At 54.7% G+C, this 13,148-nt stretch overlaps 2 protein-coding genes across 3 annotated transcripts in view; one reads left to right on the top strand and one right to left on the bottom strand.

Annotated features, from left to right (window-relative positions):
* Positions 1-2,572: 2,572 nt before the first annotated feature.
* On the top strand, positions 2,573-7,639 carry UBALD2 (UBA like domain containing 2). 2 transcript variants are annotated; one of them, XM_079134922.1, is made up of 3 exons: positions 2,583-2,983; positions 3,315-3,377; positions 6,442-7,639. In XM_079134922.1, the coding sequence occupies exons 1-3, from the start codon at positions 2,864-2,866 to the stop codon at positions 6,751-6,753; spliced, it is 495 nt and encodes a 164-aa protein (XP_078991048.1). In that variant the 5' UTR covers positions 2,583-2,863; the 3' UTR covers positions 6,754-7,639. The 2 variants fall into 2 exon arrangements, with proteins under 2 accessions (XP_078991047.1, XP_078991048.1); XM_079134921.1 differs by lacking the exon at positions 3,315-3,377 and having other exon boundaries at positions 2,573-2,983.
* A 2,393-nt stretch (positions 7,640-10,032) lies between these two features.
* QRICH2 (glutamine rich 2) overlaps positions 10,033-13,148 on the bottom strand; it is a 30,892-nt gene continuing 27,776 nt past the window's right edge. The window contains exons 19-20 of the mRNA XM_079135561.1: positions 12,312-12,440; positions 10,033-10,776 (exon numbers count right to left, since the gene is read on the bottom strand). Of these exons, the coding sequence (XP_078991687.1) occupies positions 10,565-10,776; positions 12,312-12,440 (341 nt within the window). The 3' untranslated portion in view covers positions 10,033-10,564. The remainder of the gene's footprint in view (positions 10,777-12,311; positions 12,441-13,148) is intronic.

Genomic DNA, 13,148 nt, shown 5'->3' with positions numbered 1-13,148 from the left:
ATACAACGCTTGCATGTACTAGTGAAAACCTGGAGCCCTACAATGACACTACTTCCTTGTTCTGGGGCTGCCTGCGGCCTGAGCTCCCTGGCAGTGGAAACTGCTGGCGTTCACTTTGTTTTCACCTTGCAATGACAGGAAGAGCAGGGCAGGAAGCCGCACCATTGTCCCTCCTCTCTGTGGGTTCCACATTCCTGGACTCGGCCAACCTTAGATGGAAAATATTCGAGAAGAAAACTGTCTGTACTGAACGCATACTGACTTTTTCCCCTTGTCCTTACTGCCTGAGCAAAAGAGTACAACTACTGCTTACGTAGCACTGGCATTGTACTAGGCATTATAAGTAGTCCAGATGTGATTGAAACCATAGAGGAGGATATGGGTAGGTCATGTGCAAATACTTTATGTAAGGGACTTGAGCATCCACAGATTTTGGTATCTTTCAGGGGTCCTGGAACCAATCCCCCAATGGATACTGAGGGATAACTACACTTGATTGTCCAACTACACTCAGGATCTCAGGTTCTCAGCATTTCAGAGTGTCCAAGGTCAGTTAAAGTACTCCCACCCTTTGAAAACAAACAAACCAAAAGACAAACTGAATGGGATAACTCATTAGAATGCCCAAGGCTGTTTTTCCTTTTCTGTTTGAGGTGCTGGGGTGGAGGGATGCCCAGGGCTTCATGCATGCTAAACAAGTACCCTAAAATTGAGTTACATTCCCAGCTGTTTTTCATCAGTACATTAAACATTGGTTGTAGTCTTTTCTTTATTTATATATGCCTTTTAAAACTGAATTGAGTTTTCTTGGATGGGGAACTGAATCCAGTTTAGATGGAGTCAGAACAGAACCATGACTTGCTTTCTTCTTCCTAGCCTTCTGTTCTGCACACCCTTAACTAGTTAACATATACTATGTAATGGTAGTTCAGATTAAAAAAAAAAAAAAAGTACTAATTCTTTCTGAAATAGAACCCCAAGAGTCAATCCCTAACAACCCAGTTGTCCCTCTGTAGCCCCAGGAAATTGGTTCCAGGACTCCCTCTTCCCATCCCCAGATGCCCAAATGCTCAAGCCTCCTACATAAAATGGTGTAATATTTGCCTATAACCTATGCACATTCTCCCCTGTGCTTTAAATCATCTCTAGATTACTTATGATATGTAATAAAATGTAAATGCTATGTAAATAGTAGTTTTACCATTTTGTTCGGGGAATCATGGTAAGAAAAAAAGGTCTGTGCATGCTCAGAAGAGATGTAATTCTGTGTGTGTGTGTGTGTATGTGTGTGTGTGTTGGGATTGAAACCCAGGACTAAGCATGCTCTCCTGTTAAGCTACCCCTCAGTTCATAATTTAAACATATGTATATATTTTTTTGGTTCTGTGGTTGGTTGAATACACAGATTTGGAGGGTGGGCAAATGTTTTAACCTTCTTAACTTCTCCCCCTCCTTCAATCTGTTCTTTCTCCAACTCCACAATCCCAAAACATCCCTGAAGGTCCAATTCTAATTCAGAAGGTAGAAACTCAGCACTGTGTAAACAAATCGGAATTTAAAAGCACTAGAGTTGTGGGTTGCATTGGCATACCTGAAGTCTCAGCTACTCTGGAGACTGAGACAGAAGGCTCTTTTTAGCCCAAGAGTTGGAGCCAGCCTGGGCAACTAGTAAGCTCTTCTCTAAAAATAAAGGTTTAGGGTTGGAGCCAGTACCTATGTAGAAATACTTGCCTTAAAAAAAAAAAAAAGGTAAAGATTACAGCTTCAGTTAGTTCAACCAATTTAAAAGGAAAAAAATTTCAACTTGGGAATGACTTTTCTCTCTTGCAGTTATATTCATTACTCATTAATATTGATTTACCTCTCAGAGAGCAAGTTTTTTGGTTTAAAAACAGGATGACTGCTCCATTCTTGGGGTGAGTAGTGATTAGAAAAGGGCAGGACCAAGGTTCTTAAATTGGGGATCTTGTTCTGTTAATTGATCCGGTGCTGTTCCCTGTCTGAGACCTGTACCTGTAACGTAGCTTTCCTATATGTACACGATACACCCTTGCCCTTCTTTTTTTGGTGCTAGGGACTGAAACCTGGGCCTCACACGGTACATTTCAAAGGTTTTTTTAAAAAAATTGGATTGAGGGCTTGAAAGTTACTTTAAAAAATTAAAGACTTTTGAGACTTGAGCAGCTGCAAAGGTTCCGTCTGTTTTCTATTTTGATCATTCTGTTTTTCAAGATGACCACATCTTTCAGAGGAAATGAGTCAAAGCCACTCTGTCTTGCTTTTCCAGCTGAGCATGTTCAGTTTCAATGAAGTAATGAATGAACTTGGCCGCACCACCCCCAAGCCTACAACAGCAAACAGACGGGCCTCGGCCAATCAGCGGGCACTCGAGGTTTTCAAGTTGAGTTCAAACAGGCCCACTGGAGGCCAATCAGCGCACACGGCCCCGCCCCCAAAGTCCGACCTCAGCCAACCAGGAGCCCAGATAAGCCAAAACACAGCGGCCGGCCAATACCGGGGAGCCCCACGGCGCTGAGCTCCGCCAATGGGCGCGGCCGGGTGAAAAGAGAAACAGTACGGCCCGGCCGGCCGCAGGATTCGAATCGAACGTCGGTCGGGGAGCTGGACGCCGGCGAGCGGCGCGCCGGCCAATCAGCGGCGGCGGCTTGCGGCCCCCGAACGTTGGGACACCCCGGCCCCGCCCCGCGCTGTTGTTTGTGGTGTCGGCCGGGCCGCGGGAGCCGAACCACAACATTCGCCCGGAGGCGGCGGCGGCGGCGGCGAGCGCGAGCCGAGCGGCGGCCTCCGCGGCCGCCGAGCCCGGGATCCGCGCGGCCGGCGCAGCCCGGCCTCCGGTCACACCATGTCGGTGAACATGGACGAGCTGCGGCACCAGGTCATGATCAACCAGTTCGTGCTGGCCGCGGGCTGCGCGGCCGACCAGGCGAAGCAGCTGCTGCAGGCGGCCCACTGGCAGTTCGAGGTGCGCGCGGGCCTCGGGAAGAGCGCGCCCTCCGCGCGGGGCCGGGTCGGGGCCTGGGGGGCGGGGGATCCGCTGGCGTCGGCCCGTGACTGGGTCCCGCCCGGGCCGGGCCCGGGGACGCGGAGGGCCTGCGCCCCGTTCCCCGGGGTGCGGAGGGCCCTCGGCCCAGTCCCGGGCCGGGCACGCGGAGGACTCACCCGACGCCCGGGCGGGGGCGCGGGGCGCAGGCGGGGTCGGGGCGCGGGCCGGGAGGCTGGGCGGAGGGCCGGCGCGGCTTCCTGCGCTCGCGGCCGGGCCGTCTCACGCCGCTCCGCCCCGTGTTTGTCTGCAGACCGCCCTGAGCACGTTTTTCCAAGAAACCAACATTCCCAACAGCCACCACCACCCCCAGATGGTAAGTGTCGCGGCGCGGGGCGCGGACGCGGCGCTGTCAGCCGGTGACAGCCATGTTGCCGGGAGCGCCGCGCCGCGAATGTAAACAAAGAGCCAAAATGTCTTCCAGGAAGCAGGCCGGCCGGCGCGGCCTCGCCGGACCTGGGGCCCGCCTCCCGGCCTGCGGCCTGCGGCCCGCGCTGCGCCCGGCGGGCGGGCGGGCGGGGGCGGCCCGGGAGGGCGCCGAGAGTTGGGGTGTTCGTGTGCTGATGAGGCGCCCCCCGCACTCCCCACACACCCGGCGCTGCAGGAAACCGGGAAGGGATAGGCCCCCCGCTCAGGAAGCCGCCTAGCCCTCCTGAAGCCCAAGGCAAGGCACCGGTGTGTGGAGGACCCACAGATTTTGACCCAAGATAAACCCAAGCATTTGCATTTAATATCACTATGTTCAGAGACAGCCCAGGAAACAAGTGGCTCGGGGCCGGATTTGTTTTCTTCTTTCCAACCTGGCCCCAGGAGGGAGCCTTTGCCCTCCTGGCCAGGGGGTACCTCGCTTTCTGGAGGCCCAGGACATCTTTTCTTCACTCCCACCCCTGGTTATCTATTAGCCCATTGAAAATGGGAGGGACTCAGCTCAGTGATGGGGACTGAAAAACATTATTTCTCAGCTCTGCTGTGGGTGCACTTTTGGCATTTTTTACACCTGGGTCCTTGCCCATGGCTCTTTCCAGGGCATAGGCTGCACATAGCTTTTCTGCTGTGCCTTGTCCTTTTTTCTATTTTTATCTAGTCACAGAGGACAAACTGGGGTCCACCTTGACTTTTTAAAAGTTTTTCTCTTAGAATGGCTCATGCAGAGGATGAATCAAAGAAGAAAGGCATTTGAAGTATAATGGAAGTAGGGTGCTGACTGCAGGGCTTTGGCAGTCCCCCGCTCCATAGTAAGCCCAGGAGGGGTTCATCTCCAGGAGACACCCTCCTCTGCATCCAGCTGTGGAAGTCTCTGGGAGCGCCCCCCGCCCCCCATCCCTTCCGCAAAAGAGCCTTGAGATTTGTCCCTGCCCACTTGTGGTCACTCTGAAAGGCCCAGGGCCTTCAGCATAGCCATTCTGAAGGGGCCAGGAATACTTGGCAGGGAAGGGCTAAGACTAGTGTCTTGTTTGGTTTTTCTTTCCCTTGTCTGCAAATCCCAGGGGGGTTGTAATGGCTTTTGGAAGCTTCCCTCAGGAGAGGCAACAGGTTTTGTAATAGACATTATAATCGGTGTGTCTATCAGTGACAAGTACTGGGTGCTTCATCAGCATGGTCAGTCCTTGCCCTCAGAGTTGGCAGTTCTTATAGTCAAAATAAAGGAAAAAGCTAAATAAAAACTCCAGACGCTGTTCATCAGAGAATTGCTATATGAGAAGTGACCCAAGACATGAGTGAGTGATAAATCATTGTCCTGTAGATTTCCTATAGGATTGTTCTATAGATTCCCACAGTTTGAGGAAGCTTGCCAGGTAATAAGGATCCTGAGTTAGATCTAGAGGGGCTGAAGGTCAGTGAGACTGGAAGCAAGATAACCTTGACCTAAGGGGGGCACGGCGGACAGGACACAGGGTTCACAGGAGAGCCCGGGGAGGGGGTTTTAGGAATCTGGTCCAAGCCCCTGGGTTTACTAAAGCAGAGAGAAGCCCCAAAGAGGTGCAGAAACTTGCCCAAGCTCACCTAGGCAGGCAGGCACAGGCCCTGTTAGCCATGGGGCTATTCTGTGGAGCAGGGTGGCTGTTGGAGGAGATAGGCCCCGCTGACTTGGTGAACTGGGGAAGTCGGTCACGATGCTGTGATGCAATTGGCCTCCACCCCCAACCCCCATTCATTGTTTCCTGCTGTGGAGAATTCAGCCTGATGGGGGGCAGGGAATCCTGAGAGGGAGGAGGGAAATGTCTGGGTGGGGCCAGGCTTCTGGCTGAGTCCTTTGGCCTCCCCTGAGGGCCCCTGGGAAGACAATGGTCAGAGTTCCCCCAGGAGCTGATGTGGCACTGGCCTCAGTGACTAGGGTGGGGTGGGGTCCCCCTCTCAAGTTTCTGCCTTGGGTTTAACTGCAGAGCTCCAAGCCTTTCTCCTTCAAGGTGAAGTCCTAGAGTTTTGCCCCCACCTCAGCCCTGTGCCTGGGGGTGGGGCCAGTGTTGCTAAAATTAGGAGAAATTCAAAGAAGGCCCATGGCTTCCTGGGAAAGGGAGAAGGGGCTTTGAGGTCAGAACCAGTTTGTGTAGATCTTGTTCTCTGGGCTGCCTGTTCCCTGCCCCCAGGGCAGTGGCCGAAAGCCTTACTTGTTGGCCTGTTTGGGCCCACCCCTAAGAAGAGTGCTGGGCGGGACCATTTGGACAGAGCTGCCAGCCTCTGGGCAAGGACAGGCAGGCAGTGAGGCTGGAGGCTTCAGACACAGCGAACCCAAACCTCTGGATGCTGCCCAGGGGAGCCCTGGCCCAGCGAATGTGGCCTTCCCGCAGGTTAAGACCTTGAGCCTGCAGATCTGGGAGTCTGGAACTTCTGCCTTCTCCACTGCACCTTGCTTCAGGTGCATTTTCTGTCATGACTTGACCTCTGAGCCTCAGTTTTCTTGTTTACAATATGGAGAGTTCAGCCAACCAGGCCTCTTTGTGAGAAGTAAGATCTTGGGGATGATGTCCCAAGGTCTTTTGGCTGAGTTTGTGGAATGAACTCAGCACCAAGAGAGTAGCTTTTCCGTAACTGGCACAAGAGGGGGACTCCAATCTGGCTGCTCCTTCTTAGCCTGGGATGGTGATGGAGGGAGCCAGCTGGTTTCCTTAGTGCTTCTGGGCAGTACTGTACTGGCCTACTCCTTGTCCTTTCACTGTAGCTTTAGGTCAGAATCAGCCTTTATTTCTGATACTCTTGGTGTCATTTCCAAGCATCATGCAACGTTCTTTTGGTGTTGATTGATGTGTTTTGCCCTTGTTTTTATTGGCTCTGGAGGAGAGGGGTGCTTCAAGCCTATTGAAGCTGTGGCTGATCAATGGGTGTAAAGGGCTCCGGGACCCTGGCGGACAGCCCTCCCACACCTTGTTCTCTCCCTGCAGATGTGTACTCCCAGCAACACACCTGCCACACCACCCAACTTCCCCGATGCGCTGGCCATGTTCTCCAAGCTTCGCACCTCCGAGGGCCTGCAGAGCAGCAACAGCCCCATGACTGCGGTGGCCTGCTCGCCCCCTGCAAACTTCAGTCCCTTCTGGGCCTCATCCCCACCCAGCCACCAGGCTCACTGGATCCCGCCCTCCTCCCCAACCTCTTTCCACCGCCTCCACTGCCCACAGCCCACGTGGCCCCCTGGAGCACAGCAGGGGGGCGCCCAGCAGAAAGCCATGGCAGCGATGGATGGCCAGAGATGAGACTGGATGCCTCCAAGCGCTGGGCTGGAATGGGGGGCAGTCTGGGGTCGTGGGGACACAAGAGGGTCAGGGAGGGGGGAGCTGGGGAGGTCCGGGGTTTCCTGAAGATCGCACTGGAAGATTTTATAAAAGAATTTTTGTGGGTGGGGGGATAGTAAACTTCCTGGGCCACTTGGGTCCCTCAGGAGTTTCTCTTTGGGCAAGTTTTTTTTCTCTTTTTAATATATAACTATAATATATATGAATATATAAATATAACTAATGTATGTGAGCATGAGGCGGACACGCCTGAGGTGCTGGGATCAGAGGGGAAGAGCCGTGAGAGTCCTTCCCTGACCAGCAGCTCTTCCCCCAGTGTGGTCTCGGGGCAAAGGGGTGCTTCAAAGTCAGATGGAGTGGCCTTTGCAGTCAGATGGCTGTGAGCTACCTTCACTCAGAATTCATACCTGCCATTGGGAAGACCCCAACCTTTCCCATGCTGGGGCAGCCACTTAGCAGCTGCAGGAGAGGCCCCAGAAAGGCCCTCTTGGCATCATGGGATTCTCCCTGCCCCCTAGCCCCATCAGTGCTGTGCCTAGATGCTTCATCTCCTCTGCTACCCCTGATTGTTGATTGTGGTCCCTCTGGTGGCTTTGCATCTGGGTGTGAAAGACTTACAGGACTAAAGAGCTGACTTGGGTCAAAGGTGAGGCTCTGCCCAACGGGGCCCTAACTGTCCTCTCCCTGGCTGTCCCCTGGGCGCCCAGCCTTTACCCAAGTGTGTCCAGGGTTGGAGGAGCTGTACACAGGAGAGCTTACCTTTGGGTCGAGTTCCTAAATCAAAATCTCATCTCACCAGGGTGAATTTTAATTTAAAAACGTAAAGAGACTTTTCTAACTTCCCTGGTTTGCGGTGCCTTTATTTGCCTGCGTAGGAGGAACTGTGCCTTTGGGACGGGGATGGTGGGGACTCTGGTTGTACCTTGGTCGGGGGAGGGGCCCCATTGCATTTGGCCGTTCTAGATGTTTCTAGATGGCATTTGCATCGGAGGGTTTGATAGTGCAGGCAGAGGAGGGACAGATCTGACTTGGGTGCCTCAAGACTTGGTCCTTGTCTATAGCTCAGGACAGCAGAGCCCTTGAGCCTGGAGGGAAGCCAATCACCCCTACCCCACTGGGGATTGAACCCAAGGGGCACTTAACCACTGATCTACATCCCCAGTCCTTTCAATTTTTGAGATAGGGTCTTATTAAGTTGCCCAGATTGGCCTTGAACTTTTGACTCTCCTCAGCATCCCAAGAAGCTGGGATTACAGGAGTGCACCACCAGGGCTGGCCCTGGAAACCGATTCTGCCGCTAGGAGAGCTGGTGTCCTCCCAAACACTTTGCCCTAGGCCCTCCCCACATCTTCCAGCTGGACCCATCTTTACATTCCTACCCTCACTTTTCTTGGGGAGGTATGTCATTGAGAATCTACTGTGTGACCATGACTTAAAGGTCAGCCACAGTTGTAGCCAGAGCCTGGGTGGGTTCCATTCCCTCTGCCTGCCCTGCAGTTCGTGTCAGGTGAGTGAGGCAGGCTGTGAGTGACGCCACGTGGTTAGAATTCCTCCTGGAGCCCTGGACAAACACCAGGACCAGCAGTGCCTCATGCCTTGCCCTTTCCCTGGCTTGTGGCGGGGTCAGGGGGACAGGGGACCAAGTGCTATTGAGCTGCAGACCTGATGGGCTGGAGGCTGGAGGATGTGGCCCAAAGTGAAGTGAAACTTGAGGGCCCCAACCAGGCTGTTAACCCCACCTTGCCTCTGTGCCTTCTCACATCTCACCCTGGTCGGGGGCACCCCCTCCATTAGTGGAGTGGAACAGTGAGCCCAGCTGCCGTCTCCTGCACGTGACACGTGGCTGTACATGGACGCTGGGTTTGTCCTTTCAGTTTTGTTTCCTGATTGGAAACCCCTGAGACTCCTCCCAGCCTCACCCCTGCCCCTGCCCACCTGTGCTTTCCCAGGCTAACAGGGGAAGCCCCTGGAAAGCACGTGGGCGGTCAGGCTCTGACACCCCAAGAGCCTGCTGGGACCAGAGCTGGTGGCCACCCAGGTGTGGGCCAGTCTGGGAGAGTGCCATGCCCAGCAGCCATGCCCAGGTGTGCAGTGGTGGGGGCTGGCCTGGGCAGCTCGGGGAATGTGACTCCGGTCCTTTGTGGGCGAGAAGCCTGTGAATGTGGCTTCTTGACCAGGGAAACTGAGCTGACGACCTGGCATTTCACTGCCAGGGTGGGGCTTTAGTGAGAGAAATAGGAGCCAAGCGGGGGAGGGACTGGCCTGGCACTGCCTCCTGTGTGCAGAAAGGAGGGCACTGGGCTGGGGTGCCCACTGTCCAAGCAGCTCTTCCCACCCAGCTGCAGGCATTACATGATTAGAGTCATGGGATCTTGGGATCAGGAAGCAGGGAGCACCCCACCTCCCACAGTGCCCCCAGCCAACCTGCCTTCGCCCACGCCAGGCCAGCGGTGAGAAACCCATTTCTGGGCTGTTTCCTGCCTCTTTCCTGTGTGATTCGCCCCCTCTTCTCACACCCCAAAGTGAGCCTGTTGCCCAGACATCCCTTTCCCATGTGAGAGGGGTGATGGGAACTGAGGGTGGGGGGAGCCCCATCTTCCACTCTGGGCATTTGGGTCCCTCTGAGGTAGGAACAGACCTGAGGCAGAAACTGCTTTGATGATTCAGGACTTCTTAATCCCCAGAACTAGGCCAGAGGTCCAAGTTCAGGAGTGCTGGGGTTTGTCCCTGGCAGCTGCTGGCCCAGCCTAAGCTCAAGGCTACCATGCTCCTCTGTACCCTCCCATCTGCCTAGACCTTGTGCACCACGGACAGTAGCACATCTTTTCCAGAGGTTTGCAGGTTTGGGGCTAGTGAGGAGGTGACCATGCAGCTGCCTGGAGCAGGTTGAGGGCTCAGCCTTGCACAAACGCAAGTCATGCCCCTCTCCATCTTCCCAGGCATTGGCCAGGGCAGCTTCTACTCAGCCCTTCTGCCAGGGGTTGGTCTTCAGGCTGTGGCTATTTGTGTGGCCCACTCAAGGGGAGGCAGCAGAGCATGGTAACCTTCCCAGGGACGATAGGTTTTTGCTTCTGGCTGGTGGCATTGCTTGCTTCCCTGGGACCCATGTGGTGACCCAGGAGCTGCCCTGAGCTAGCAGCAGGGTAGTGGCAGGCAGCTCTGCCCTCCACTCCAAGATAAAGTTAGCACATCCACACCATGGGTCCAGGCATACCCTGTGCCCCAGGCCAGCCCCCCAGACCAGCCCCCCATAACAGGAGGCAGGGCTGGAGCCAGGAAGACAGCAGCACACTTGGGTTGGCAAATGGGTAAGACCAGTCCCAACCCAGGCTGCCCTGCATGCAGTGGCCTAGCCCTCCGGGAACCCCAGCACTCAGAACAGCTTCATGTGTGGGCCACCGGAGGTCTAATTCTCAGACTGAGACCCTGAGCCGGGCACAGTGGTGCATGCCTGTAACCTCAGTGGCTCAGGAGGCCGAGACAGGAGGATCTAAAGTTCAAAGCCAGCCTCAGCAAAAGCGAGACACTAAGCAACTCAGTGAGACCCTGGCTCATAAAATACAAAATGGGGCTGGGGACGGGGCTTAGTGGTCGAGCACCCCTGAGTTCAATCCCTGGTACCAAAAAAACCCCAAAAACAACAACCAGACTGAGAACGTGGGAGCACCTGGGCTGCCTAGCCAGCAGTGGGCACAACCCTTGCACCCCATCTTCCTGAGGCAGGACTGACAGAGAAGCCTCACCCAGTGTAAGCCTCTTCCTAAACATTTACTTAGAGCTCTGTTCGGGGAGCAGTGGTGGACCTCGGCCCCCGGGTGGGCTCCTCGAGCTCCTCCTCAGGAGCCATGCCCATGTGCTTCTCCAGCTCTGTGCTGGTGTCCTGCAGGTGTTCCATTTCAGTAGGGCTGGGTGGGTGGGCCATATTCGACTGGGAGAGATGAGCCTCCGAGGAGACAGGTCTGTCCTTCTGTTGCCTTGAAGAAACTGCAAGATAGGAGGGCACAGGTGGCTCTGTCATGTACCTCACACCTGCCAGGGCCCCCTTCAGCTCACCCAGAGCACGGGAAAGTCGGGCACAGTCCCACTGGCAGGCTGGTGGGATTGGAGTGAGCAGTTAGGGCTCCTTCATGACCCTTGTGAGGGACAATCAGCAAACATAGCCCCTGCTGGGGCCAAGCGTCCGCCTCTGTGGTCATGTTTCCTCTGTAACACAGGACTGTGTAGGCAACACTTACACAGGCGGGCACAGGAATTTTTCCTAAGACTCATCCGTCTCTCTCTCGCTTTCATATTTTCAGTGCCCTTGGAGTAGACGGTGGAGTGTCCAAGAGAGGGGAGCTAAGTACCCCCAAGAAAGTCACTGTTCTTTTCCAGCTCATTCTCCGTGGTTTATCAGTGCTGGCTCTGGGGCCAGACACTGACTTTTAATTCTGTCTCTGCCAACTTCCCAGTTGTGTGACCTTGGGCACGTACCTCTCTGGGCCTTGGTATTCTCAGCTATAACTGGGGCTAACAATGGTCCCTACCTCTTTGTATGGGTGTGTGGATTAAAAATGTACATATGAGAACTCCTCAACACTGGCTGGCCAGGAAGGTGCCCCCAATGCAGGGGAGGCACCGTACCACCAGAGCTTCCTATTCTGTTTCCCCTTCTTCTTTTGCCACAGGTGCTCACTGAGTGTGCGAATGGAAGGGCATTACAGAGCACAGAGGCCTTGAGCCCTCACCTGGCAGTGGGGATAGTGTGTGGGTGCCAGGGGATCCTTGAACCTCCTATTCAGGTTTGCTAGGTGCTGTGGGTACATGAGTATTTGATAAATGGAAGGTTGACACCTTTGTGACAGTTTCACAGGGGCCCAAATTCTAAGAAGCAAACATCCAGCACCCTGTCCCCTTGAGAGATGACAGATGAGGAAACCCAGGTCTGCAGAGGGGAGAGACCTGCTCAGTCACCTGCTATTGATCTAGCCTCCTGACCCTGGGTCCTAGCAAGGACCCCAGACCCTTGTGTGGCTGACCCTAGGGCCCTTTACTCCTTGACCTTCAGGTGTGATCTAGCTCCTTGGAGGAGACCAAGGGCTGTGGGGGTTTCCAGGCCTGGGGGTGGGAGGAACTCCAGACAGTACCAGAGTGAAGGGTCCCTTGGGGCCTGATCACAGCCTCATGCCCTCCAGATGCTTAGATCCCATATGCACCTGCTTAAAGAGAATCGTGTTGTGTGAAGCCCAGGGAAGGACTGGGCTTGAAGCCAGAGACCTGGGTGCAACCCTGTCCCTATGTCACCGTGTATGAACCGGGAACAGTAGTAATATCCACCCCATAGACCTGGCACGTGCCAAGCACTCGGTATCTGACTCTTTTTCTTCCCGTGCCACCCTTCAGCGCCCAGCCTTTCTCTCTTCAGGGAAATAAAGGTATGAACTGGCATGGGTTGGGTAAGGGGGTCAGGGGCAGGAAGGAGAGACCAGGGACCAGTGTCCCTGCCACATGGAAGGACGCTCCATCCAGAAGGAAGCTACCTGAGTTGTTTCCAGCCAATAGTTGAGCGCTCTGAGGCCGGGAGGGCAGCTGGCCGATGTCACCCAGGACCTGCTGCCTGGGCAGATGGGGCCGGGGCTGCTTGGTCTTGTGCTTGGACAACCCTGAGGCTGCAGAGGCAGTGGAGGGAAGAGTCACTTCTGAGACAGGGACCCAAGGGCATGGGTAGATGGATATAGGCTGCGAGACACAGCCAGCTTCAGCCAGTGGGGTCCTTTTTGGTCAGAATTTGTAGATCTGCCCCTTCATCCCTTGCGAGCACTGTGCTCATGCACATGTCTACCCATCCATCCACCCCACCATCCATCTGCGCATCCATCTATCTGTCCATCCATCTACTCACTCATATATTTTGAAGACTTGCGCACATCAGCCGTGTGTCAAGTGTGGGTGAGTTCTGGGTGGGGGTTTTCAGTTCAGGAGGGGAGGCAGCTAGGAAGGTGCTCACAGGTCATAAGGCACGATGGGAAGCCGTAAGCAACCTGCTTCGGGTATGGGCAACTGGAAGCCAGCCTCAGGGCTGTGGGAGATCACTAAGGGACAGAGTCTTGCTGGGTTTTGAAGAAGGGGTCAGTGCAGCTTGTTGTGATGATGAGCTCAGCCTGAGGTGAGAAAGCTCAGCAACAGTGACATGAGAAGGCTAGCAAGAAAAGATGGGGTCACCATCTGCTGGGCGACTGGCTGAAGCGGGAAAGCTGTCTTCTACCCACAAGCACTTACCTGGTGGCTTTTGGAGAGACCTGAACATCTGGAGGCAGGGAAACAGAGAAGGCAGGCACCCACAGTCTGGTGGCCCAAGGCATGCCTGACCTTCCCAG

This window comes from Sciurus vulgaris, assembly GCF_902686455.1.
Source record: "Sciurus vulgaris genome assembly, chromosome: 3".
Taxonomy (NCBI): Eukaryota; Metazoa; Chordata; class Mammalia; order Rodentia; family Sciuridae; genus Sciurus; species Sciurus vulgaris.
Note: the sequence above shows the minus strand (reverse complement) of the source record. Positions and strands in the feature narration are given on the sequence as shown.